The 27,594-nt window shown below is 30.8% G+C and overlaps 3 protein-coding genes across 5 annotated transcripts; 2 read left to right on the forward strand and 1 right to left on the reverse strand.

Moving 5' to 3' along the window:
- Window positions 1–1,540, reverse strand: LOC112639891 (28S ribosomal protein S5, mitochondrial-like). The gene is made up of 4 exons (XM_025415168.1): window positions 1,282–1,540; window positions 621–964; window positions 252–473; window positions 1–181 (listed from the first exon to the last, which is right to left on the reverse strand). Exons 2-4 carry the CDS (start codon window positions 844–846, stop codon window positions 120–122), a joined length of 510 nt encoding a protein of 169 aa, XP_025270953.1. The 5' UTR covers window positions 847–964; window positions 1,282–1,540; the 3' UTR covers window positions 1–119.
- Window positions 1,541–2,019: 479 nt separating this feature from the next.
- On the forward strand, window positions 2,020–7,153 carry LOC105249967 (serine/threonine-protein kinase polo). 3 transcript variants are annotated; one of them, XR_003123725.1, is made up of 8 exons: window positions 2,020–2,529; window positions 3,368–3,592; window positions 3,677–3,894; window positions 4,108–4,403; window positions 4,760–5,056; window positions 5,252–5,652; window positions 5,984–6,246; window positions 6,313–7,153. XR_003123725.1 is itself a non-coding variant. In XM_011255792.3 (7 exons), the coding sequence occupies exons 1-7, from the start codon at window positions 2,440–2,442 to the stop codon at window positions 6,179–6,181; spliced, it is 1,725 nt and encodes a 574-aa protein (XP_011254094.3). In that variant the 5' UTR covers window positions 2,020–2,439; the 3' UTR covers window positions 6,182–7,153. The 3 variants fall into 3 exon arrangements, 1 of the variants encoding a protein (XP_011254094.3); XR_003123726.1 differs by having other exon boundaries at window positions 6,724–7,152; XM_011255792.3 differs by having other exon boundaries at window positions 5,984–7,153.
- A 3,207-nt stretch (window positions 7,154–10,360) lies between these two features.
- LOC105249966 (probable multidrug resistance-associated protein lethal(2)03659) lies at window positions 10,361–27,565 on the forward strand. Its single transcript, XM_011255791.3, has 15 exons — window positions 10,361–10,598; window positions 16,202–16,313; window positions 17,938–18,219; window positions 18,335–18,765; window positions 19,332–19,488; window positions 20,355–20,557; window positions 20,724–21,232; window positions 21,401–21,615; window positions 21,822–22,040; window positions 22,179–22,365; window positions 22,462–22,638; window positions 22,773–23,229; window positions 23,375–23,750; window positions 24,061–24,757; window positions 25,292–27,565. The coding sequence occupies exons 2-15, from the start codon at window positions 16,237–16,239 to the stop codon at window positions 25,433–25,435; spliced, it is 4,131 nt and encodes a 1,376-aa protein (XP_011254093.1). The 5' UTR covers window positions 10,361–10,598; window positions 16,202–16,236; the 3' UTR covers window positions 25,436–27,565.
- Window positions 27,566–27,594: the final 29 nt, after the last annotated feature.

Raw genomic sequence — 27,594 nt, forward strand, 5'->3', positions numbered from 1 at the left:
CTATTGCAATAAACCAATAAAGAATGTTTTTCCTCCTTGTACTTTGGCATACATATCCTTTATGCCAATTATCTCGCAACACGCTTTTATTGCATGATGACAAACAGGCCCATTATCCTTCATGAAATTTTCTTTACAAATATTTTTATATTCTCAAACTGTGTAAAGAAATCATGTAACACTGAAAAATACAAAGTGATGTTAAAAGAGAAGAAATAAATTTTATATAGTATTGACAATTATTTTTTTACCAGTGTATTCCTTATATGTAGGAATATACATTAGTCTTTGACCAGCCCTATTTTTAATCGTCTTTAGGGATGCTTTGGCTTTTGATAACGCAAATCCAGCTAATCCATTTCCCTTTCCAGTTACTATAAATGAACTGATTCTAGTCTTACGTGCTAAATTACCGGTCATACAAGTTATCATTTTGTTTTCCAAAATCCAGGTTTCAAAACTTTCAAATGTATCTGTAGAAAACAAAGATATTAATTATATAAGATTCTAATATTTAGAACTGAAACATTAAAAAAAAATTGAAAATAAACATCGTATTACATGATTTTTGTATGTGTGTGATTTAACCATTATAATCCAATAATAGCATAAATATTAACCTTTTCCAATAAGATCTGATTCAATGCTTCTGCCATCCATTGTAACACTCGTGCAACCACATTCCAATGGCGATAATTTTATTTGCATTGATCTGGTCTGACTTTGTGGTAATTCCATAAATTTTTGCTTTCTTTCAAAATTTACAAGCAGTTTTTGCTGTTGAATTAATTCTTTTCCTCTAAACACAGGAGTGTTTATAGGAAATTGTATCGGAATTTTTCCCATGCAAATAATTTGCTCCTTATTTAGGAGCTCTCTCTTTTCACTACTCTTTTTGCTCTACCTCTGCGTCTTCCTGCATTACTGATATTTGTCACACCCTTTCATAATTCATCTTCAGGTCCTATAGAACAAAAGCACAGTGAAATACAAATTATTTTCTACTGTAAATATAAACTATTATCAAAATGCTATATCCATAAAAGTTCTACTTATTATTCGCAAAAAATATAGAGTTTCTCACATTATTTAATAAAGTGACTATTTTTAATAAATGTGAATGACTGACAAGCAATAAATTAAACAATATTAAACAATAATATACCTGACAAAAATTTCATAATTTTATTAGAGTTAAATTGATAAATTAATTTTAAATACACATTATATGTTAATTACATATAATGATTTAGAGACAATGATATATTTCATTTGCGTTACCATTGTTTACAGATTGAACATTTTTTATCAAATTATTTACAACTCTAAATATGTAGCATACGACAAGCTATTTTTAAAATCTATAAAACAAACAACAAAGTTGTTCATAGTTTTCACTCTTTTTTGTCATAGTCTGCTTTTAAGTGATCGTAAAGTCACAAAGCATGCACTATCTGCACTATCGGACGCCATTTTTGCTCCATCTTATCTTATTGAGATCAAAATTGCGGTACTTTGTTAATCTAGTGACTTTACGATCCAGTGTCCAACAATGTCGCAAACACCCGCAGTTAAATGCTCTAAAAATTTCAGCTAATAAATTCTGACGCCTAGTGGAAAATATGACAGTCCGATGGCCAATGGAAAAAATGTATAAAGATTTTAACTAGCGACATTTCTTGTTATAGTGAATTTCCAGGATCTTTGCGACAGCCAATCAGCATTCACCAGAATAAAAGTGGAATTTTCCAGCGAGAATAATGTTACACGATTGGCTGTCGATGCAAAAAATTTTCCTCTCGACAGCCAATCGCGCGACATTTGGGTCTGTGCTTTCTTCCGGGAACTCCCTAGAACTCGCATTCCCCAGAAAGCGAGGAAGCAGAGGATCTGTTCTTTTCAGCTGCACTGCTGCACTAGTGCAACAAGTTAGAAAGAGTCAAACATACTTTCTTTCACTCTAACTAATTGCACCAGTGCAGCAGTGCAGCTGAAAAGAACAGACCCAGAGTCAACGACCGCGTGGCGGCGTCGTATCGCGCGCGAAGGCGCGAGACCACGTGACTAGCCGGTAGATCGGCGATTGGTCGGCGGTGCGACATTTAAACCGACGAGCCGTTGCGTGTCTTCCGCGACAAGGTGAAAAACAGCAGTTCGAACAGAAGTTCGGCGAACGGACGAGTTCCACGGTATTCCGAGTTGGCGGAGGCGCGCGTTCACACGACCGTTGGATCTTCCTGCCGCTTCATCCCGCTCGCGAGCGCGCGATACAGGAGCTGCACGATAATTGCGAGAATCAAGTCGACGTTGGCCCGTTATTTAAACCGCCTCTTGTCTTGTCATATCTCTCGTGCGCCGCAAACATACCGCCGGTCGCGCGAGTCAACGTGACGAACGTAGGGTGTATTACGTAGTTCGAGGTCCCTTTGCCGGCGCGCGATGTCCAAGGACGACGAGTGTACGATACCGAATGTGATATACGATGCCAACACCGGCAACAGTTACATGAAGGGCCGGTTTTTCGGCAAGGTAAGGGAACCGACGTTCGAGCTCTGGCTCGCGTTCTTTTTCGCACGCTCCCTTCGGAGTCGCACCCGCATCACTTGTTGCATTCGCGTGCTCGAAGGGACTATGCGAGTCGCAGATACCGAAGATCGTGACACGCGAGAGAAATTGCACGTCCTCGCCCTTTTCGAATATTTCAACTGAAAATGTCGTTCGGAAAGTCAGTTGGGGAAATTTGTCATTGAGGGGACTCGCTTAAAAGTTCGTTGTTTCATGTAAAATTATGTTGTCGCATTTTTTTTTCGTTTGCGAAGCTGACACACCTGTTTCACTTTTTTGCGGAATATATATTGGCGATATTTTATAATTGAGGAACTTTAGAATTCCTCTTATCGTCGCGATTTTCATGCTTCACTTTAACCTCTCGTTTCTATACATGTGAAAATGTATATAATAAATATGATTTTTTTAATTACAATATACGACATATATGTTAAATGTAGCAATTTTATTAATTTGGAGTATATCAATTTTTAAATGTCAACAAACATAAAAATCTTAACGTTAACATTTAACTCAGTTTTGTTTATTACAGTTGCTAGAACTTTTTTATTATTATATTATTATAATTTTTATTATTATAAGTTATGTATATAAAATATATATATAAAATTTACTTTATATTAAGTATGTCTAATTGAAATGTATAATTGTTTCATAAAAATCTTAATTTATATTTCAGTTAAATATAATAATTAAAATTTTTTTCTAAATTTTATTACATTCTTGCATTATAATTTTTATTATTTTTATTATTTTATTTATTTATTTATTTTTGTTCCTTTATCCTTACATTTATTAGGGTGGCTTTGCAAAATGTTACGAGATCACAGAGACAAAGTCGCATCAAGTTTTTGCTGGAAAAATTGTGCCAAAGTCATTGATGATAAAGAGCAATCAACGAGAGAAGATGACGCAAGAAATAGCAATTCATAAAACCTTGAACCATAGACATATTGTTGGTTTTCATGGTTTCTTTGACGATTCTCATAATATCTATATTATCTTGGAACTCTGTCGCAAAAGAGTAAGTATTCTTTGCAACCTGTATTCTCTATGAATATTGATTGTTAATTATATTCCCTTTAAAAATAAATGTTTAATATTCTAGTCAATGATGGAGTTACACAAACGTAGGAAAGCACTGTCAGAATGTGAAACCCGATACTTTATGAAGCAAATCTTGGATGGAGTTTTTTATTTACATCAGCATAGAATAATTCACAGAGATTTAAAATTAGGGAATTTATTCTTGAATGACGAATTGCAAGTGAAGATTGGTGATTTTGGATTAGCAACTAAATTGGAACATGATGGTGAACGAAAAAAGTAATTGTTATTCATATATGCAACATATTCTTATGGAAATTTGATCCGTGTAAATTTTCTGAAAGATATTACATTATTTTTTCTAGAAGTAAAATTTTTCAGAGTTTAATCAATATTTATAAATAATTTCAAATATATTTTAATAAAACTTGTAGTCTCAAAAATAAGAATTAACATTTTTAATTATAATAACTTGATTGAATTTTTTGACAGAACTGTTTGTGGCACTCCGAATTATATAGCTCCAGAAGTGCTGACGAAAGTCGGACATTCGTATGAGGCCGACGTATGGAGTATCGGCTGCATAATGTATACTCTACTCGTGGGCAAGCCACCCTTCGAAACATCGAGTTTGAAAGAGACATATTCCAGGATTAAGCAGGTGCAGTACAAAACACCGCAACACATCAGCAAGCCTGCTATGAACATGGTAGCAAATATGTTACAACTGAATCCGTCGAGACGCCCGTCTGTCGCCAAACTGATGAAGGATATTTTCTTCACTTCTGGTACGTCTAATATTTTATTTAAACATGAAGTTGTGTAATTCTTTCTTTTATCATAAAGCAATTATAATCTCCTGAAAATTTTTAAATGTAATAATAAACTAATTTAATTTATTTATTAATTTACTATTGTTTTTAAGATATTTATAATTTTAAGTATTTCTTTTTTTCTATTTTTAGATATACTTTTTAGCTGTACTTCCAACAATCATTAGTGATATAAATATCTATGCATTAATTAATCTTTCTTTCTCATTACAATTTTGTATTGAAAAAGATATTTTTTTCTATTAATAAGCTAAAGGATAAAAAATTGTTTTTTTTCTCCTTTATTTTTTCTACTTGTTTTTTAATTGCAGGATATATGCCGACAAGTTTGCCGCTTTCTTGCTTGACAATGGCACCGCGTTTAGACATGCTTGAGTCGCATTGCAATCGCAAACCACTTGGAGAGATGAATCTTAATGGCTTCTCGGAGCAGGACATCCTTGCCTCTCGAATGCCAAATAGTCCATTGCGAAAAACCAAGCTTAGTACTGAGGTAATAGAACCACAGAGAGTCAATCACGATATCAAGAAGATGCTTTATACATTGAAGGAACAGCTGGCTGCAGTGTTGAAATATAAGCCTTCTAAAGATATAACTTCTTCAGGAGGTATGTTAATGAAAAAAACTATGTCTTTCTACAAATTTAGTATTTTTTAGTAAGATAGATTTAAAAAATAAAATAATTTCTATATAAAATATTTAAAAAAAATATCTTTAGATACATTTCTTAACACAACTAAAATGCTATTGTTATATTTGGTATTATTGTACAATTATAAAGATATTTTTGCAAAACTTACAGATGAAATGACTGATCCGGCGGCGCAACCTGTAATTTGGATTAGCAAATGGGTGGATTATTCAGATAAATACGGTTTCGGATATCAATTGTCTGATGATGGCGTTGGTGTAATGTATAATGATGGCACACGATTGATTATGCTAGCGAATGGCTTCAATATTCATTATATTAATCGTGAGGGCGACGAGTTGTACTACACGGTCAAAGAGTATCCGACTAATCTCGAAAAAAAGATGAAATTAATGAATTTCTTTTTGAAATACATGAATGAGCATTTGATGAAAGCAGGCGGCTCTATCGCGGTGAAGCAGAGTGATTCTCTGTCTAGAATACCTTACATACATCAATGGTTTAGGACCCAAACGGCCGTCGTGATGCAATTGACTAATGGCACAGTGCAAGTGAGTATTAAATTAATCGAACATCTCTATAAATTTCTTATTATTTCGCAAATCTTATATATCTTGTAATTAGGTATTTTTACCTACTTCTTATACTTAAACTTCTTTCTTAATATTTTTTTATTTAACTTTATTTTTTTATAAATTTATATGATATTTAAATTTGTGTTTTATTTTTCATGTTAATTTGTCTTTTCTTTGCATTATTTATTTTAATACACACCAACTTTTAATAATAAAAAAGCATAATATATAACTTTACTTAATGATAATCTCATTATTATGTCAGAACTGTTGTAATATTACTTTTTATCTTGGGATTGCTTTTCAGGTCAACTTTTTGGATCATGCAAAGATCATTATGTGTCCTCTAATGGCGGCAGTCACCTATATTGACCATGATAAGAATTTCAGAACTTATAGATTCCAGACTATTCAGGAGCATGGTTGCTCTAAAGGATTGGCAAAGAATTTGATGTATGCATATGAGAAGATTGGATTGATGCTGGCAAACTCTCAAATCCGATAAAAATGGTCTATTCTAAGAGAAAATGAGAGAGATAAAAAAAGAGGAAAAAAATGCTGCGCCTCCTGGTACCGTAAATCTATCTTTAGAAACGCAACATTTATATTTATTTTCTGATAATGCTATCTTTGTAGTGAAAAAGAAAAATTCTCCCTCTATTTCTCACTCGATTTTTGTACAGACTTATAGAATTTTGCTAGGCGAATTTTTTTCCTTTATTATTTAGTACGAAAAGAGAGATAGAGAAGAGGGAGAAGAGCCGATCGTGTTCAACGAAGGCGAGATACCTCGCGACAAGATCTTCGGCTTATTTCCATTCTATTTTTCAGTATGCCGTTTCTCATAAACATTAAAATAAATTAATTAATTGTTATCGAGCCTTCTGTTATGTTTCCAAATATAATATGAAATCGTAACTGCTAATATACATTAAAGTTAACCTTAACATTTAAAATTCTAAAAAAATCTTCACTCTTATATTCCTATTTTGTATTATTCTCCTGTCTAATTTCTTATTTCCTCTAAATTATTATTTCCTGTGCTAGTTGCTCAGAATCCTGCGAGATACTTCTTGTCTTCGTTGCTCCACAACAATTGCCTAAAAGATATTCTGCTCTGACTTTGCAAGTGAATCGTCTTCCATCCAGAAATCCTATTATGCCTATTACAAAAAAAAGGAAAGTGAGGGTAAGGATTATCACGATTCAATGGAGTAGTGCAATCTAATGTCTGATTTCATTCTCGCAGTTGAGATGAGAAACGAAATTTCGCAGAAGCTAGGTTTCTGACTAATGGTTCACTAGCTTAAAGTTTCTCATTCAAATTTGTTCAAAGCAATGCGACTAAATGTTAATCTCTGAACTATAATTCTTAAACTCTGATAACAAAAACTTATTTGAGAAAGGACTTATATTGCAAAACTTTTTATAATGACTTATATGTTTAAGGTTTTAACGACAAAAAAAAAGTAATAACATTTCGTTTTGCATAAATAAATATGAGAAAAGTAAGTGAACAATCCAAAATAATTCTTTTTTTAGTAAAATGTTTTATTTTTTGTTTAAGCTGTGTATTGTTTCTAGGCAAAAACATATAGATATAAAAAGATATAATTTTCTAAAATAAAGGGAATTTTTATGTTTCATTTCGTATAGAACGATAATTTTTTATTAGATCATGAAAAAAATAAGAGTATTCTATTAAAATTTGTTTAACATCTAAGATACATTTGTGTTGGAAAAATTATTTTAAAAATTTTTTTATTTAAACGAAACAAACAAATTCCCTTTATTTTGGAAAACTACTTTTGGAAATAATACTTAAATAGCTTAAATTAAAAATTGGATATTTTACAAGAAAGAGAATATTTTTAAATTTATTTTGTAAATGTGGATGTAAAGATACAAGAATTAAATATATATAAAAGATAAATTATGACTTTACTGTTAACTTATAAAAAAAATTTAGTTATAAATCAATAAAATTGAATATTAAACAAATTACAGACAAAACTTGTCAAAACTTTCTTAAACATTTCCTATAGAATCGAAAAAAAACATGTGAAAAATGAATAATGATTGATTTTAAATTTAAAAAATAAAATGTACAATTTTTCTTGCATTGCTTTGATTAGTTAGAAAGATTTAAAAGTACAGAATTGATTATATCGAACTATTTTGTGTGTATGAAGACTATGCTAATTAATAGAGAGACGACTACACGAAGATATATTTTTTTATAAAGCGAAATGACCAATGTTAACTAAATCGATGCGCAATGTATTATACTGCCAGAACTATGGTTTTTTGTATGATTTTTTTTTTGTAATATTAGATTGTTACACAGAACTTACATCAATTTTTATAGAATTATATTGTAATATTGGATATTTACAAAAGTTTTCGTTTTTTTTTCTTTTCTTGATCTTGATGGAACGTGATTACATCTAAAGATTCGAAAGATCGATAGATCTAACGAAAGAACTACGATTAGAAAATCCAAAAAAATCGAATAAATAAAATATTTGAGAAATCTGTAGATTTCCGAATTCTTGTAAATTTCGTAACTGGAGGAGTTAATGATCTGAGCACTCAAATACTTAAATAATCTAAAGAGATAATATGTCATCAAATCTATCGACTCTTTGATTTATATTTTTCACGTTTTTAAACTTTTCTAAATTTAAAGATTCTGGAAAATCCAATATACTAATGGTAATTCGATGTAATTGATTTATTTAAATATTTATAAGTATAATATTTATAATAATTTTTTTTGGTTATTATGATGATAAGTGAATTGTGTTATGTTAAATTTTAATTCGTATTACCGATTGGATATTTGAAATTTCAACTCGATTAAATATTTTCATTTTTTATATCTTGGAAATTTTTGAAAATCCACAGATTTTAGCAAGTCTGAATATGAAAAATTGAAACATTTAATCAAATTGAAATTTCAAATAGCTGTTAACACAAATTAAAGTAAAGCATTATATACATTTCATTTAATATCAACGATTTAAAAAAAATTATTAAAAACGAAATTGCTTAGCAATTTCCCACAAAACGGGAAACGGGAACTTTTGTAAAGATTGTAAAGATCCGTAACTCATACGAAGAGACTAAAGGAGAGGAAGGGAGGGATGAAGTTCATTTTCTCTGAGTGTATAACTAATAATAATAATAGTAAGTAATAATAATAGTAAGAAATATAATAAGTAATTAATAATTAGAAATTATATAAAAAAACGATATTAGCGAATGACGTTATGTTAAGTTAGATTTATGTGTTTAGAGAAGAAATAATTGTAATATGCTAAATTCAGATAGAAAATTAAGATGTACATAAAACAATAAATATGCTAAAAATTAAAATGTACATAGAGAGTTTGTAACGAATAGAATTATAAATAAATGCGATATATGCGAGGTGGATGATGCATTTACGATTAGGAAAAAATGAATTTACTGTTAGGAAAATTATTAGGATAGTATTTCTGCAAAATGTGAATGTATAATATCGTTTAAAAAACGTATAATATAAAAATAAAGTGTCTCTTTTTTTTACATGTAAAGAAATTGCTGTGTCGCAAAATTCACCTCGATAAATAAGAGATCTGAGAATCTTTCTAATGAAATGAGATTATTCGCTCATTGATTGAAATTGTTATTAACATTTGTTTATTAGAGAATCGAATCTGAAACAAACTTTGCATTTTGCTCTTAGCATTAAGTTATGCATCAATATGCTTTCCTCAACATATATTTAAAAGCTTTGCACTTGCACTAAATTTTGATGAAAGAGCATATTCCAAAAATTTTTATGCATAATTATTCTATATATTCATATAATTAATTCTATATTTTGATATAAAAGTATGTTTAAGTATTATAATTTATTTAAATATTATTTAGAATATTATATAATTATATTTAAAGTCTTATATTATATTGAAATATTTTCACATTGCTTATGAATAAAATAAAATATCAATATCAATAATTTATTTATATAATTTGTGCGTAGAATGATAAATTTTAATAAATTTTTTAACTATCTCAAAAACTAAAAAATTCAAACATTTTGAGGAAATAACTAAAGAATTTATTATTATATATTTCAATATAATATAATTTATTATAATTTAACAATTTTGTGAAAGTTTAAATGTAACTATAGCAATCCAGCTCTTTTTGTGAAAGTTGGATACAAAACTTTGTTATTAATATTTTCCATGTATATTCATTTTAAACTTATATAGAGGAATGATACTTCCAGTGCAAAGTATTGTGGCTGTAAAGTTATAACTTTTCAAAAGGATTATTTGTTATTGGGCTTTGTTTTTCGATTAACTACAATCATTAGCGCATCCAACAAAATTAATATATAAAAAAATTACTGGAAAAAAATTATTTTAATTTTTTTTTTAACATTGCGTTTTGACCTGGGATGAAAATACTTTAGCGAGCAATGCTTTTCATTGGTGATACAATAGCATGTATTTATAATACTTTCACATATATTATATTTTTGAATTATTGTAAATATGTATATTTTCCTTCTTTTCGTTCGGGATTTACCGATCGTCGATTATACAAGATTCCCTAGAGAAGTTTCCGCGAAATTACGCTATGCGGCACTCGAGACCTTCTAAAGATGGAGAAAACCGCCGAGGAATCCTCGTTTTGTGCGGTCTTCGCGGGATCGACAGTGGATCAACGTCACGTGTCGTTCTTGGAATTAGCCAATGACACATGCTCGCAACCGTGCAGTCGAGTAAGAGTCGTTCGAGTGGTCGTCGTCGTCATCATCATCATCATCGCCGGGACTTTACACGCAGTATCGGACGGGAACGTGATGGGATCTTGATATAAAGTGTACGTCTTCCTTCATCCGAAATAAGCAGTTTGATTTTGAGGTAAGTTCCTTCCCTCCTCCTCCCATTTTTCCGCCGATCGAGCGAAATTATACCCGCTAGTGTAAGCGTAATTCGAGGAATTCGAATCAAAGAAGCGAAGAACGTAATTATATAAAAGCGCGGGCACATCTTTACGTTTCAAGAAAATTCTTCTTAACTCTAAGTAATTAACATCGATGATGTTTTTCGATTTCTCTGTATTTTCATATTACATATAATGATACAACATGTAGTGATTCGATATTAATTATTGATTTAAATAAATAATGTATTTTATAAAAATTTGACAAACATGACAGCGCGAAAAAGAGCAAGTATTTTTCGTGAAACTTTACGACCTTGACAAGCTAACTTGTAATTAAATATGCTTAATTACAAGTTAGCTTGTCAAGATATTTGTATACATATTTTTTAAGTTTTTATACAAATTTATCTAAATATAAAACACAGATAAAAATTGGGAGAAAAACTTAGAAAATTCACGCGGGAAAAAAAGGAGAACGAATTCTTACAAAATCAGGTATCATCTCAACTGACCTGTTATTTATATTTTTTGTTATTGTTACGTAAGTCCTATTGTGTATGCTGTTATCGATATAACTATATTCAACATATACCTTGTGTCACCGGTATAAGTCGAATTCCTATGCTTTGACGAGTCATCTCATTAAGGAATATATCAAATTACAAAGTGATATCTGCATTTGCGATGGATTTTTATGTTTGTTTTTTGTGTGAAATGTAAATCGTCTGCAGATATCATAAATGACCAAAGAGCACGCATATCTATGTAATTGGGAATTCTTTTGTAAATCTTCCGTAATTATTCTGTAAACAATTAAATTTTGTTTTGATTATGGACGATTCGAGATTTCGGAGACGTCGAGAGATTTCCAAGATGTTTGATCGAACACATATGTGATTGACATAACATTAACGTTATCGCGAGAATTCAGGTAGCTTAGACAATAAAAGGGAGACTTGGAGATCCGATAAACCTTAGACACACACACATGTCGCACATTAAACATCTCTGAGTAAATCTTAAAATAAATTAATCCCACAAAAATTTGGCCGCTATCCCCATTTATAATTTTCAAAAAATTTGTGATATTTCTTCTTTATGACTTTAGTAGAAATTTTCTTTTGCTCTATTAAGATTTCTATTACAGTAGAAATTTTCTTTTGATTTATTAAGATATTTTGTATTTAATCAATATAGATGAAAAAATATTTATAATTATGATCAACTTATAAATAATTCAAATTAAGAGAGATCTCTTGAAAAAAGTTATAATCTTGATTAATTACGAAGATTTTTAAATAGATACGCAAATCATGATTTTCGCGATATTGATCATACAGATGATAAATTTTAGATTAACGCAATTAAAAGGCTTTCGCTTTGATTAATTTTTAAATTATTTAAGAATTATACTATATATTTTACTTATCGCTCGCGTAAAAATTTAACTCTGAAACAATAGGTAAATTCAAATAATTATTTGCACACCTTGTTTGATTTTCTATATATAACAATGTACACACTTCGTTCTCTATATGTATAACATTGTATACATAAGATAACCATAAAATGTGTGCGTGATAAGTATAGAACGATAAATGATTTGAAGAAATAGAACATGAGAAAAGTGAATATTTTATCCTTCTTGATCGTTCGTCCTTGTAAATTAATATCATTGAATAAAAAGTGAAGTCCGGAAAATCAGAAAAAGCAGAAAATTAATATCTACTCGTAAGAATCAATTCTTTTACACACACGCACACAGACACAGACACACATATATATAATTATATATATATATATATATATATATATATATATATATATAATTACACGAGAAAGAGAGAGAGAGAAAAAATTCTATTGTATTTTAAACAATAGCTAATAGCTTAACAAATTTTCTAATGGAAATAGACATACATTTTTTTTAACCTTTTTTTTAATTTAAATTTTTCTCTTAAACTAAAATCAATTACAGAAATTATGTTAACGAGTTGTCTTGACCTTAATTTTCTTTCTTCCTCTATATTTCTTCCGCAAATCTTTTTTTAAAAATATGTATTGATGTTCGTCCTTTTCTTAGAGCAGTTTATAAAATTAATCGAGCCTTTCATTAAACGAAAAGCAGTGGAAGGCGGTATTGAATAAATCAATAATACTATCTTTATCAATGCGATAGAAGAGAAAGCGTTACGTTAACGCGTAACATGATGTTCAAATAACGTTACAATTTATATCGATCGTGCGTCAACAATTAATCTTAATTGACTATTATATAACAATTTAAGGGGATATCAAGGAAATAGACACGAGAAAAAAATGTGTTTCAAATAATTTGCACCCGAATATGGATTAACGATTATTTTATTTTAAAATACTCTATTCATTATTAATTTAAAAAGTCATATAAAAGATAAAAAAATAATATAATAAGATACGAAAATGTATAATAATGTAATATAATGTTAAAATATCTTGTAGAGAAACATTCATCAATTCTCGAAAAAGAATAATTAAATCACTGAAAAAATAGATGTTACGAATAAATATAACATACGTCGATATTACTCTTGTAGCTTTGCACTCTATAAAAGGTTTCTCATCATTATTTAAACTTGTGCGAGCAACAAATTCGAAACTTGGTTATTTCGAGAGCAAAAAATTCAATACCAAATTTAAGCGAGCAACAAATTTTTGTCTAGTACTCTTGTAACTTTTCACGCTGTGGAAGGTTTTCTGCTATTGTTTAAATTTATTTTGCAAGCAACAAATCGAATATTTCCAGCAACAAATTTTTATATTATTATTACATATAATTTTGTTGCTATATATATTGTTCCGCTAACTTAATCTTCTTTTAACGGAACATTATTTTTTTTAAAAATTGACAGAGCAACAAATTTTTTCTTTGACAACTTTTTAGCAACAAATAAAAATATCAATTATAATTGATTTATCTTGTTCCGCTAACTTATAAAATGTATTTTATTTCCTTATCGTCGTGCGAATGTCTGGCTAATTCCCGTCTTTTGTATATATTACGATTGCGATTAATTGCTCTGACAATATTCTGATAACGATGTCCCAATGAGGACAGATGGATGCACTTATGGCGACAATAGTACACAGGAACGCGAGAAATCACTAGATAATAGAATTAGCATTTTGAAAAAAAATTGAAAGATCATACAACTTAATTCAATCGAAGGGAGATTCTCTCTGTTTGTTACAATACACTTATATTATCGTAAGTTTGTTTAATTCTGTAAACAATGTGTTAGTATAGATAAAAATATCTTTCACGAGAAATATCGTATATCTGGAGGAACAATATTTTCCTCGTCTAATCATTTTATAAAATTAATTTTCCATTATACTTGTTGATAATGTTTACATTAACTTTGACATATTTCTCAAAATTAATATTTTTTTATATTGTACCATGTGTGTTTCGTAAGCGGTCCAAAATAATAATTATCTAAATCTATCGTGGCTCCTTTAATTTCTCAAGACTTGCTTTAACATCTGAGAATTCTAGAGCATTTCGGTTTTGTAATTTTTTAACAACCTCTTCATTTTCGGAAGATATTTTCACAGGTGCGTAAACGTGCTCGAAAAATTATTATTATGTTTTTACATCTTTAGCAAAACTCCAAGTCATTCTCTATATTGTCTCGCCTGTGTTTATCGTAACGTCGTTATCAAAGTATTAGGCATCATTTAAGCCAGTTTTACAATTTTTCTTATAACTCGATGTTTGTAAGAGTATAAAGTTATATCTTCTAAATATGATTGTTTGCATTTTGTGCCGCATCCAAATAAGATCTTGACTTGAGGATATTCTAAAAGAGACATAATTTAAGAAATATCGATTTTCAGAAATTTCGTAAAATGTTTAAGAATATAATATTATATAATATTATATAAAGGATACTTGTGTGTAAGCAAAAAATTTTCAAGAGTGTAATTGATAATGAGAGTTATAAATCATCACATAACTGAGAATTTCCCCATATTATTCACCTATTAAAACAATAAATCTTATCTATGATAATAAAACAAGCTAATCTTATCTATTAGAAACATGTTTGTGTGGCAGCCGCTAAAATTGTATAACATCATTAATTCGTTAATTATATCATATTTGGTAACAAAGTGTAATGGACTTGTTATTCGTTGAGAACAGATTAAATTTGCGCTGCGATCTGTTAAATTTCCCTGCGGATCTCCATCGTGTAGATTAAATTTTCCATGAATACATATACCTCATATAATAACTCTGGTAGTAAATTCGTATGTATGTATCCGAATAGAGACACGAATAAAGTTTAAATAGATACATTGATACATTGATGTTGACACACGAATTTGTTAGTACTATACTCATAAATCACGCTCAGAGAGACTCTTTCAAGCGAAAATTTACATATGTTAAAATAATATGTTAAAATTTATCTTTTGCTTGTTTTAGAAGCAAGACATTTGATTTATTGAAAATTTTCGCGTTTAATAAGATAATCAATTCCTCTGAAACATTAACGTCCACATTGTTGACAACTTGGGAGAAATCGTGATTATCGAATTTATCATCTTATTAAACTAATTATAGATATACTTTTTTATGATACTAGTTAAGATTAATAGAAATTATTAAAATACTTATTAATTATTAAAATACTTTTTATATTATTCGACAAATATTTTCATATCTTGTCGTTGAATAATACATCAATTTTTTTTATACAAACGATTCTATCTTAATAATCGCCTTAGTATTACATTTTATATTTTCGAAGATAACTAGTTTATTTGTAAAGAAAATAAGACAAATGCTTTTAGTGCGTTTGTCGCTCTGCATTAAGAATATTAATTTCATTGATAGTACGAGTCTAGAACAATTGTAAAAACTTATCTTATCTAAAATCTTTTCAAATAAAGCAACTACTTGCACGTGTAAATCGATGTAAAATTAACGTTAAAAGTATAATTACGCGTTATTAACAATATGAAATTTCATCAATATGTAAAAATCAGCAGGGATTATAGAACTGAATTACTAATATAATTAAGAATTTGATTATTTTCTAATTATGGCTTGCAAGAGTTAATTTGTAGTATTTGATAAAAAATAGTTGTAATTATCTTTAGCGACTTTATGTATATGGGAGAAAAATTATTGGAGGCAGAAGACGTCTACAGCATTTTCAAGCAGCTCTTTTGACTGTCATAATGAGATGCAATAACGCGCAATGATACGCCTAGTATATAGAAAATACTTCGAGATCGTGGACATGTGGAAACATACATAACTGATAATGCGCAACAGAGAATCTTTGATTACTTAATTTGTTGTACAAATAATGATAAGATATCAAGCGATACTTTATCAAGTTTTGACCCTCCCGTTTAACGGAAGAAAAAGAGACAAAGAGAGCCACGCAAAGATACACGATGTGAACATCGAGTCCTCTCTCCTTTTGCCTTTTTCTTGCGTCGAACATCGTCGGATCTTACTCAATCGCGACGGGTAAATATTGTTTATGTGTGTATGTACATGAGAATCTATTATATCTTGCAGAAGAACTTCGAGAGTGAGACGGTGTAATTATCATCATGGATGGGAGAGTGCGCACCGAGAAAGTGAAGAATCCCAGAGCAAGCGCCAATATTTTCAGCGCCTTAACATTCTCGTAAGTACACAAAACAAGTATCACTTGATAAAATCCCCGAGAAAGGGATATTAAAACTAAGAGACAGAGAAAGAGAGAGGAGATGGTGGTTCACCAGGAAATCAACGATAACATTTTGATGGCTTCATATGGACGTGAGACTTCTTTATAAAGCGACAGAAGGATAGTCATCATAGATGAATGAAAACGCGAGAATCAATCAAGATTGCAATTTTAATTGCCTTGAATTAAATTACGAGATTTAATTAGAATTAATATAACATATTCTCATCTGATCTGTTACATCTCGGTGTAATATGGCACATTTCTATTGAATGAAAACATGAGGATCAAACAAGACAATGACAATGATTTTAATTGCTTTAAAGAAAATCAAAGAGTTTAAAATTATATTAAATTACAGTAAATTTCATTAGAATTAATCTTATTCTTGTAAAGTTTTTTATACTTTAATAATATAATCTTACATATTTTGATTTATAGTAATTTATAATAATATTGAATCTTACGTATCATCGATTTACGGTTGATAAATGCCTAAAGGGATAAATATTATTAGCTTTCTAATTTTATTGTATTTTCATAGAGTGACTAATTATTTTTTTTATTAGAATCGACAAAAACAGAAAGAGAAAAAATAAATCAGATGCATCTTGTTTTCTATCTCTTTGCGTGTGATCATCTATTAAAAATATAGGGCATGTTATAAAGATATGAAATCGGCCTCTTGAACGTGATAAGCGAACTAGAATATGAGATGCGAATTATCTTCGCATCCAAAGTCGATAAGATACGAATAATATCATCTTATACTTTGTTTAGCAAAATATTTTTTTCTTAAATTCCGTTCTTGATGTTTATATTTTATAATACTTGCGTTATCTTCGTGTTCATTTTTTGTATTCGATGATATAACGCGGAAAATGCACTCAAGAATGCATAGCATTTGATTCATTCCTCTTATCATCGTGATTTAAATCCATTTCTTTTTATCTTCTAGTGCAATATTTTTTACAAAAAGTCATTTTTCGCGATAAGAGAAATCTTCGATCACATATATATATATATATATATATATATATATATATATATATATATATAGAAAGAGAGAGAGAGAGATTATTTTTATAAAAATCCAACGAACAGGAGATCTTTTCATATTTGAATGATGCACGAATTTAATAAACAAATTAAGAAATATTTTTAATAGTAATTTTTTTAACACAATCGATTATTGTTTAATATTATAATAATTTAATAATTTTTAAGAAGAATTTTTATAATTTTTTTCTTACGTGACACAATGCATAAACCGATAAAATATATTTTTCAATAATTTTTTATGTCAAATTCTATTCTTAATTGTTAGTTAGTCTTGCTTGTATCACGATTGCATTAAATATCGACATTATCTTCGCGATTACTGTGAATTTGAAATTAAAGAAAGACATATATTTGTCTTGCGAAACACACTATAAAGATAATAATGAAGATAATCACGAACGAAAGATAAGAGATGCAAAATATAATATTTTAAAGGAAAAAGCGTAATTCGCACAAATTGGATGAATTGCGGACGATTTGTGCGAGTAAAACGTGTATGCTTTGCTTTTTTTCTTCGCAGTTGGATTCTTCGCACTTTCTTGGTGGGTTACCGCAGAGATCTTGAAGTAACTGATTTGTACACACCGCTTAAAGAACATACAAGTAGTATTCTTGGTGTTAAAATAGCGAAGGCCTGGGAGAAAGAATGCGAGGCGTACAATCGTCGGCTGGAGAAGAATGCGAGGACTGGATCCCAAAAAAAGGTTGGCGAGCCCAGTCTGTTGAGGGTCATCATAAAGTGCTTTGGCTTCAAAATCTTACTATATGGAATAGTTCTAGCCATAATGGAGATTTTGCTCAGGTACGAGTATTAAGCATAAATAATTTAAACATAAATATGTAATTTAATAATATAATATGAATTTATCATTCATAAATTTTCTCGCATCTAATAAACTTTTTCGTTAAATACGCAGGCTGTTGCAACCGATCTTTCTGGGCCAAATGCTCCGATATTACAATACGCAGGAAGTTGACGAGTTCCACGCTTATTTGTACGCGTGCGGTATCATCCTGTGTTCTGCCATCAATGTGTTCGTCATTCATCCATATATGTTGGGAATCTTGCACATGGGCATGAAGATACGCGTGGCTTGCTGCTCACTCATCTATCGCAAGACATTGAGGTTGACTAGGACCGCACTGGGCGAGACAACGATTGGACAGGCAGTGAATTTATTATCCAACGACGTTAACAGGTTCGATATTAGCATCATATTTCTGCATTACTTGTGGATTGGACCCTTAGAGACCATCGTCATTACGTTCTTCATGTACTATTTCCTCGACATTGGAATATCCGCCATTATCGGAGTCGCCTCTCTGTTGATGTTTATTCCTTTGCAAGGTGAGACATTCTTCTAATTGTTTTAAACGATTATTAATAATAATTCTCGTGAAAAAGTTACGAAATCGCAAAGTCTTTAATTTTGTAATTTAACAAATGAAAAAAATGATTTAATATGTCTGATTTAATATATCTTTGTATATCTGCAAAAAATAGTTGAGATAAAAGAAATTAAAAATATAAAAATTTGTGTTTAGCAACGAGAATCATCTTGCTCAATCGAGATTAAATTCCTAAATTTCTTAATTAAATTTCTAAATTTATTTTTGAATTTTATAATTACTAAATTATCGCTCAAAGATATTAAATTTTAAATTTCTTATTTCGATTTTGTATTTTACTCTGTTTTCTGATATTTCTAATCATAAAATTATAATAAATCTCGTATTCTTCTTATTAATAACATATAAATTAATAATTTATATTATTAATATATATTATTAATATGTATTATTAATATGTTATTAATATATATTGTGTGTCTAATATATTTATCAGTTATATATACATAAAACATTCGAATATTATTTTCATTATTTCATTCTCTTGACTTCGAAATTCCTTAGGATGGCTGGGCAAAAAATCATCGGAACTAAGATTAAGAACGGCAATAAGAACTGACGAGAGAGTGCGATTGACAAATGAGATTATCAGCGGCATTCAAGCTATTAAGATGTACACGTGGGAAAAACCATTCAGCGCGCTTGTAGAAAAAGCGAGAAAGTGAGTACACTTATATTGTTTAATAAGTAATGTACTTAATTGTATTATTTATTAAATAAAAAAACCCCATACACAAATTTAAACTTTCGTAAACGAAAGTGGAAAGTATTTTAAAAATTTAAGTGATTAATGTTCATTATTTTTTAATGTTTTGGGTTGAGTCATCAATATGTTGAGAGCGAGTCTGTCGAGAGCACTCGATTTGCTTTTATTTTTAACTGAAATCGCTATTAATACGATCAGATAAAATAATAATAATCGGAAGCTATCTTTTATTATACTATTTTATCACAATTATATTATCGAAAGATATAGTTTTTTAATACAAAAAGTTACGATAAAAATCGTTGCTCTTTAAAAATCTACTTTGTTTTTCGAATATTTTGTAGACATTGTGTTTATAAATATATTAATATAGAATATTATAATCCAAACTTTCCTTCTCTCTTCGAATTTAAATTATTGAAATAAAATTAAATTTGCAATTGTCTACAAATCAAAACATTAAACATCCTACATTACATTTCTAAAGTTTAAATAATCAAAAACCATTAATTTTCAATATCGAATAATTTTGAATTCGATAAAGTCCGCATTCTATTATCGAAAATAAATGAAAATCAATGTCGCGACAATTTTTTTATGCACATGATGATTTATCGCCACTTTAAAAAAAAATTAATTCATATGTGTATTTAATCGATGTCTACATGCGGATCGCGATTTTATTTTATTCTGGTATTTGCGTTTAGTCGTAAGCTTCATTGGATCAGGTGACCATATTTTTCGCGGATCGAAAAAAAATAAACAGAATTTTGAAGAGAGAACGCGAAAAAGAAAAAAAAACAGGTAAAATTTGTTCACAGGAAGGAAGTCAACGTCATCCGAGGAACATCGTATATCAGAGGTGTCACCATGTCATTCATTATTTTCACTACGAGAATGTCGCTCTTTATCACAATACTGGCGTATGTGTTATTCGGGTTCAAGATAACGGCCGAGAAGGTTTTCATGATAACAGCTTATTATAATATTTTGCGTACGACAATGACTATTTTTTTCCCGCAAGGTATGTATATGTCATCGCGAATGACATGCGTAATTAATAACTTTTAAACATTAAATGTATTTAGCACTTTTTCATTTCTTCGTCTCTTCCTTGTTATTTTTCCTTCCTTACTCTTTTGTCTTCTTCTTCCTGTATTTTTTCCTCTATTTTTTTTCTCTTTTTCCAGGAATAACACAAGTGGCGGAGGCGATGGTATCTATAAAACGTTTACAGAAATTCATGATGTATGATGAAGTAGCATCTCCTGAAACCAAGTTAATGAAGGAGAACACGAAGGAGAATACAAAGGAGAAATATAAAGAAAATGCGAATGAGAGAGAGAACTATAATCAGAATTTGAATGAAAATTACAAAGAAACCGCGAATGAAAACTATAAGGAGAACGTGAATGAAAATTACAAAGAAAATGTGAAAAATGACTTGACCAATCAGAAAAACAGCGATCGAATGAACGCAGATCAACCGGATCAACCGGATTATATCGAGCACTGTATTTCCATTGAAAATGGTAGCGCCAAGTGGCTGGACTATGAGTCGGAGGATACCTTGCAGAATATCAATATTAAAGTACGCCCGGGTGAATTGATCGCTATCGTTGGCCAAGTTGGTTCAGGCAAGAGCAGTCTAATGAACGTCATCCTAAAAGAGCTGCGTTTGCATCAAGGTTCCATTCAAGTATGTGAACAATTTTTTTTGACGATATATTATTAAATAAATTTAATAAATTTTTTAAGTAATAAATGTTAGAAACAAATTTTGCTCGAAAAGAAATAAAATATTTAATTATTTATCAGAATGTAACAGAAAATAATTTTATCATGTTTTTAAATATTTTATACACAGGTTAATGGCAAGATTGCCTACGCCAGTCAAGAACCGTGGCTGTTTGCCGGATCAGTCAGACAAAATATTTTGTTCGGACGAAAGATGGATCAAATCCGATATGATCGCGTGGCCAGAGTGTGTCAATTAAAAAGGGATTTTAGCATGCTGCCTTATGGCGATAAGACGATAGTAGGCGAGAGGGGTATAAGTCTTTCCGGTGGACAACGTGCAAGGTTAGTTTCCTTGATTTCGATAAAATAAAATTTCTTTAAGTAGAATTTAATGTTAATTTAATGTTAATTTCAGAAGTAGTTATAGATTACGTTACAAATAGCACATTTGTGATTTTTTCTTTTTCGTTTTATATAAATAATATAATAATAATAATAAAAGCATGTTAGATATGTGTATATATTGATAAAATGCTAATGATTGTCAGAATAAACTTGGCGAGAGCTGTTTACGCGGAAGCCGATATATATCTTATGGATGATCCTTTGAGCGCTGTGGACGCTCATGTGGGCAAGCACATGTTTGAAGAGTGCATCGACAAATATCTACACGGAAAGACTCGGATTCTTGTAACTCATCAATTGCAATATTTACATAACGTCGGCAGAATTATCGTTTTGAAAGACGGAGTCATCCAAGCAGAAGGGTATGATTCTAAAACTTCCTTTAGCTATTTTATTCTTTTTATATCGATCGATAAATCTTTGGATGAGAATATAATTTAAAGAAATATATAGAATACGTAGTACATTTCGTCAGTTTATACAAGAAATATTTTCATCAGCACTTATGATGAGTTGGGTTCCATGGGAGTGGATTTCGGTCGGTTATTGGAAAATCAAACGCAAATGGATGAAAAAACCTCTCGACCCCCTTCAGCTCCCGTTAGCCGAAGCAATTCGCGTGCCGGCAGTATTACATCTCTGAGTTCTTTTATGACAATTGATGCTACAAAACAGGAACCTGAGGAGGTAATTTTAATTATTGCATAATCTTAAATTTTAATGTAGATTGTAATGTTATATAAATTAATATAATACATTAATGTAATCTTGTTAATTTTTTAGGTGACTGAGATGCGATCAACTGGTAGTGTTGCCGGCAAAGTATACGCAAATTACTTACGCGCCGGTGGTAATTGGTGCATAATATTCATTATCACTATGCTTTACATATTATCGCAGATTTCAGCCAGCGGTGGTGATTTCTTTATCGCGCGGTGGGTCGACATCGAAGAAAATTATGTAAATATAATTGTATACAACAGATAATCATTGCAACCGGTTTTTAAAAAAAAATTCAAGAAATTTTGAATAGATTTTGAAAAATTGTGCAATACAAATATAAACTTAAACTAGATCTTAACTTACTTTTACAGGTGAATCAAACTGAAGATGGCATCGTGGAAGATCCGAAGAGTCCTCTTACTCGCATAGAATGTATCTATATCTTCAGCGGATTAACCGTGCTAACGATTGGCGTGACTCTGATCCGTTCATTCGCCTTCTTCGGGACGTGTATGCGCGCTTCCATACGATTACATGATCGTATGTTTCGCAGCATTAGCCGTGCTACAATGCGCTTTTTCAATACTAATACGTCAGGACGCGTGCTCAACCGCTTCTCTAAAGATATGGGTTCGGTGGATGAGATGTTGCCTACTGCGCTAATTGACTGTCTGCAAATCGGTCTATCGCTGCTCGGTATCATCATCGTGGTCGCTATCGCAAATGTATGGTTGCTAATTCCTACTGTAATTGTCGGCATCATTTTTTACTACTTGAGAGTCTTCTACTTGGCTACTAGTCGTAGCGTCAAGCGTCTTGAAGGCATCAGTAAGTAATTTAGGCTTTGTTTTACGATAAGGAATAAATATAGTTTAATCGATAGAATAAAATAAATTCGATTGCATTAATGTTAAATCTATTGATTAAATATAAATTCTTTGAGTATTGAAATTTTTAATCTTTCTTTCCCTAGCTCGCTCGCCCGTCTTCAGTCACTTGAGCGCGACTCTTCAAGGGCTACCAACGATCCGCGCGTTTGAAGCTACTCAGGTTCTCACGGACGAATTTGATCGTCACCAAGATCTTCATTCATCCGCATGGTACATCTTTATTGCATCCTCACGCGCCTTCGGTTTTTGGTTAGACGTTTTCTGTGTGATTTATATCACACTGGTGACATTAAGCTTCCTTGTACTGGACAATTATACTCGTGGTTCGATGGATGGTGGATATGTAGGCCTGGCAATCACTCAGAGTATCGCCCTCACTGGCATGTTTCAATGGGGCATGCGCCAAAGCGCCGAGCTGGAAAATCAGATGACCTCAGTAGAACGCATCCTCGAGTATAGGTACACATCTATCTTTATTTCATATTCCTTGATAGCTTTGAGCTATTAGAATTTTTATATTTTCTTAAATTCCTAATTGTTTAGAATTTTGCATGTTTGATATTTTGGATTTTTGGGAAGTTTGAATTTTTTAAATTTTAGAGCTTCTTTTCATTTAAATCTTGTATTTTTTCCAAGATTTTAATTTTCTTAATATCTAATATCTCTATAATCTTAATATCTATTTCATATCTTTCAATATATCTGTAGATCTCAAATTCATAAAATTTAAATACATGTTAGTTTAATCTTCAAATTAAAACTCTTGCAGCAAAGTGGATAGCGAGCCTCCTCTTGAGAGCACCCCTGATAAAAAGCCCAAGTTTGAGTGGCCAGAAGAAGGCAAAATTGAATTCAAGAATGTTTACTTACGTTATGCGCCGTTGGAACCGCCAGTATTGAAGAATCTTAGCTTCGTCATTCATTCGCGCGAGAAAATTGGTATTGTTGGCAGGACTGGTGCCGGCAAATCGTCTCTGATTCAAGCTCTTTTCCGTCTCGCCGACATAGAAGGCCCGATCGAGATTGATGGCATTGATACGAGTGAGATTGGTTTGCACGATTTGCGTTCCAAAATCAGCATTATTCCGCAAGAACCGTTCCTGTTTTCCGGTAGTTTGAGACGGAATCTCGATCCGTTCGATTCGTACAGGGATGAGTTGCTATGGCAGGCACTCGAGGAGGTCGAGTTGAAGGAGATGGGTCTGGAGGCGCACGTCAATGAGGGCGGTTCCAATCTCAGCGTTGGTCAACGGCAGCTGGTTTGCCTGGCACGCGCCATCATCAGAAACAACCCGATACTTGTGCTGGATGAGGCGACCGCTAATGTGGATCCACGAACAGACGAACTCATCCAAATAACAATCAGAAAGAAGTTCGAGAAGTGCACAGTATTGACAATAGCCCATCGGTTGAACACCGTCATGGATAGCGATCGTATTTTAGTTATGGACGCCGGCACAGCTGTGGTGAGTCAATTTCTTTACCCTTCTTGCTCTTTATTTAGAATAAGTTTATTATTATTAGAAGAAGTCCTTGAATCAAACTCTTTATCATTTACATATTTTATAATCGTATATCGAATTTATTCTTTCTTTTTGCTCAGATAGAATAAAATTCACTTTTGTATAATAAAGTATCGTTGAAATTATATGTTGAAAATGTTTGAACATTTTACAATTTCATATGAATATTTGCTGATCATTTTTATGTTTTTTTTTTATATAATTCTTTAACTAGGGAAACTTGTTTGTTGAATTTCTTATTCTATAATCATGTAAAATGCCATATAATATACAAAAATAGTTTGTTTCTCTCATTTCACGAGATATAATCGTCAGCAGAAATAAACATTTCCATCATATTCAGTATACTCCATAAATATTTTATCGAGCCCGCAGTATATTGAGCTATCTCACCGAAAGATACGGCTTTCGTAACAAGAGTGGATCGTAAATCTCGCGTAGTTCTCTCTTCAAAAGCAAATTTTTTATCGTATGTAGGAATTCGATCATCCCCACATGCTGCTACAGAAGGAATCAAGTTATCTGAAGAGTATGGTGCAGGAAACTGGCAAAGCAATGGCGGAGGCTCTGGCCAATGTCGCCCGGGACAGTTACCTGAATCGCACGACCACGAAGCTGTAAAACATCCTCAAACATCCTAATTTTTCGATAGATAGTTTCTAAAAAAGATTCCGTCTGTTCTTGTGATAATCATCTCTGAACAATTTTAGAGATTTGAATAATCACGTTAAAGAAAAAGACAAAATAGTTAAGAACTTAGCAAGAATTCTGAATTCTTGGAATTTAGAAATGTATCTTCAGAAATCATAGTACATTGAAAATTAACATAAATATCGTAAAAGGATCTTGATCTGCGTATATATAGAATGTATAATATGAAAGATTCTTAAGAAAAAAAATTTAAAGAAAAAAAAGATTGAAAATGAGGAAAAAGAGGCGAAAGATAAATATACCAAATGATTTAGATCGATATTTAAAAGTGAAAAACTTCTGTATGTCAGGATTTAAAAATTTAGACGTCAGATATGGATGAAGTATAGGATATGAGAGAAATAAGAGAAAGAAAGAGTAAAAAAGAGTTAATAAATATAAAGAAAGATAAAAGATTATATAACATAATCTAGAATTATGGATTCGAGGGAGAAAAAGAGCACTAGAAAAATATTTAAAGAGGGATTTAGATATATAAAGATCCTAGCGCGGGAATGTGCGAAAAAGAACATAGAGAACCGGCGAAACTTTTAGCAGAGGATTAATAAATCAACAATCATTTTTTACTGCGAGGTGCATAGTCTCGTCCAGCTGGTCTTCTTTCGGTAATTCTTTCTGCCTTTTTCTATCCAATGCCAGCGATGCAGCGAGCAATCAGAAAAAGCTCGCGTCGAACAACTGCAGTTACAGTATTATTACGTCATTTTTATATCAGTCTAACCCAGGCTCAGGAAGGATGAAGCTTTCAACAACGTTGGAGCATTGATCTCTTATCGATTATTAATGAATAAACGCTTTTTAGAAAAAAGTATATTATTATTTATTTATATTTTTTAAATAATAAAAGATTCAGTCAAGCAAAATATATACGAATAAAATATTAGAATGCAATTAAAAAAGATAATAACTCAAAATATGCATGTAAAGAGCTAGGAATATAAATCCGAAAGATTTGAGAAATAATTTTTTTGAGATTGACTGCTTCATGTTTAGACTTACAAATGAAAAATAATTTCGATAATTCAAATTAAGGACTCGATTGATCTTTAACATTTATTCTCAAGGATACAATTACCCTGACTATTTTTAAGCAATTAATTAATTCCTTTTTTCGTAGTTTATCTTAAAAATTTTATTCTCAAGAACTAGAATGGTTACTATAAAATCGATCGGTGGACCAACGAATTAAGACAAAACGATACTTAATGTTAAGAAAAAAAATTCTATTAATTTTTATACTCGTATATTTCTATATACATGGTGTCTGGCAAGGAAGAAAAACGGGTGACGATACCAAATTCGTGATTTATCTCTCAAGCGCGCGAGTCTTCGTTTCTTCTAAACTATCCCATGTATATCCGCGATTATACAAGAATTGCATAATGTTTCTACTGTTACACTGGTGCTACAAGAATAAGAAAGATCAACAAAAGGAGAACCTGCCACTGCACTGTTTAAAAACGAAATACTTAAACATGAGCAGTAATTTAAAGCATGCTACGTCGTTTTTTAGTACTCTATTGTTATTTTATATATTATTATATTGTTATATTAGTATTAAAATAATGAAGCGTATTGTACTCGATCTTTATGTAAATAATGCAACGTTAAAAAGCAACGAAAATCAAAGTACTTAATGTCTTTTTCAACGATCGTGTTTTATACTGATCAATTTTTCGTCGTGATTAGAAAAAGCGAAATAGTAACACATGGCGAGTATCCCCGTTTATCTCGATTACGAAAATAATTTTTGAACCCCTATTTTTTAATCCTTCTCCTATTATCGATATTTTTAAGATCTAATAATTTCAAGTAGTCATTTTAAACATAGTTTGTTTTTTTTAAATATATATAGTATAGTTGTATTGTATAATATTGGATTATGTATAGTATTTATTATATAAATATTATATTGAAATAATTATAGAAATGTTTTAATTAACATAGTTATATGAAGCCACATTTACTTAGAAATATTGATAGCAGGTCAAAGGATTAAAAAGGGATTATGTTTAGTTTTTCACGAGGATACATTCTGTGTCCTATGAAATGTTCGTATTATAATCGTC

This window comes from Camponotus floridanus, unplaced genomic scaffold (assembly GCF_003227725.1).
Source record: "Camponotus floridanus strain SB8 unplaced genomic scaffold, Cflo_v7.5 scaffold99, whole genome shotgun sequence".
Classification (NCBI taxonomy): Eukaryota; Metazoa; Arthropoda; class Insecta; order Hymenoptera; family Formicidae; genus Camponotus; species Camponotus floridanus.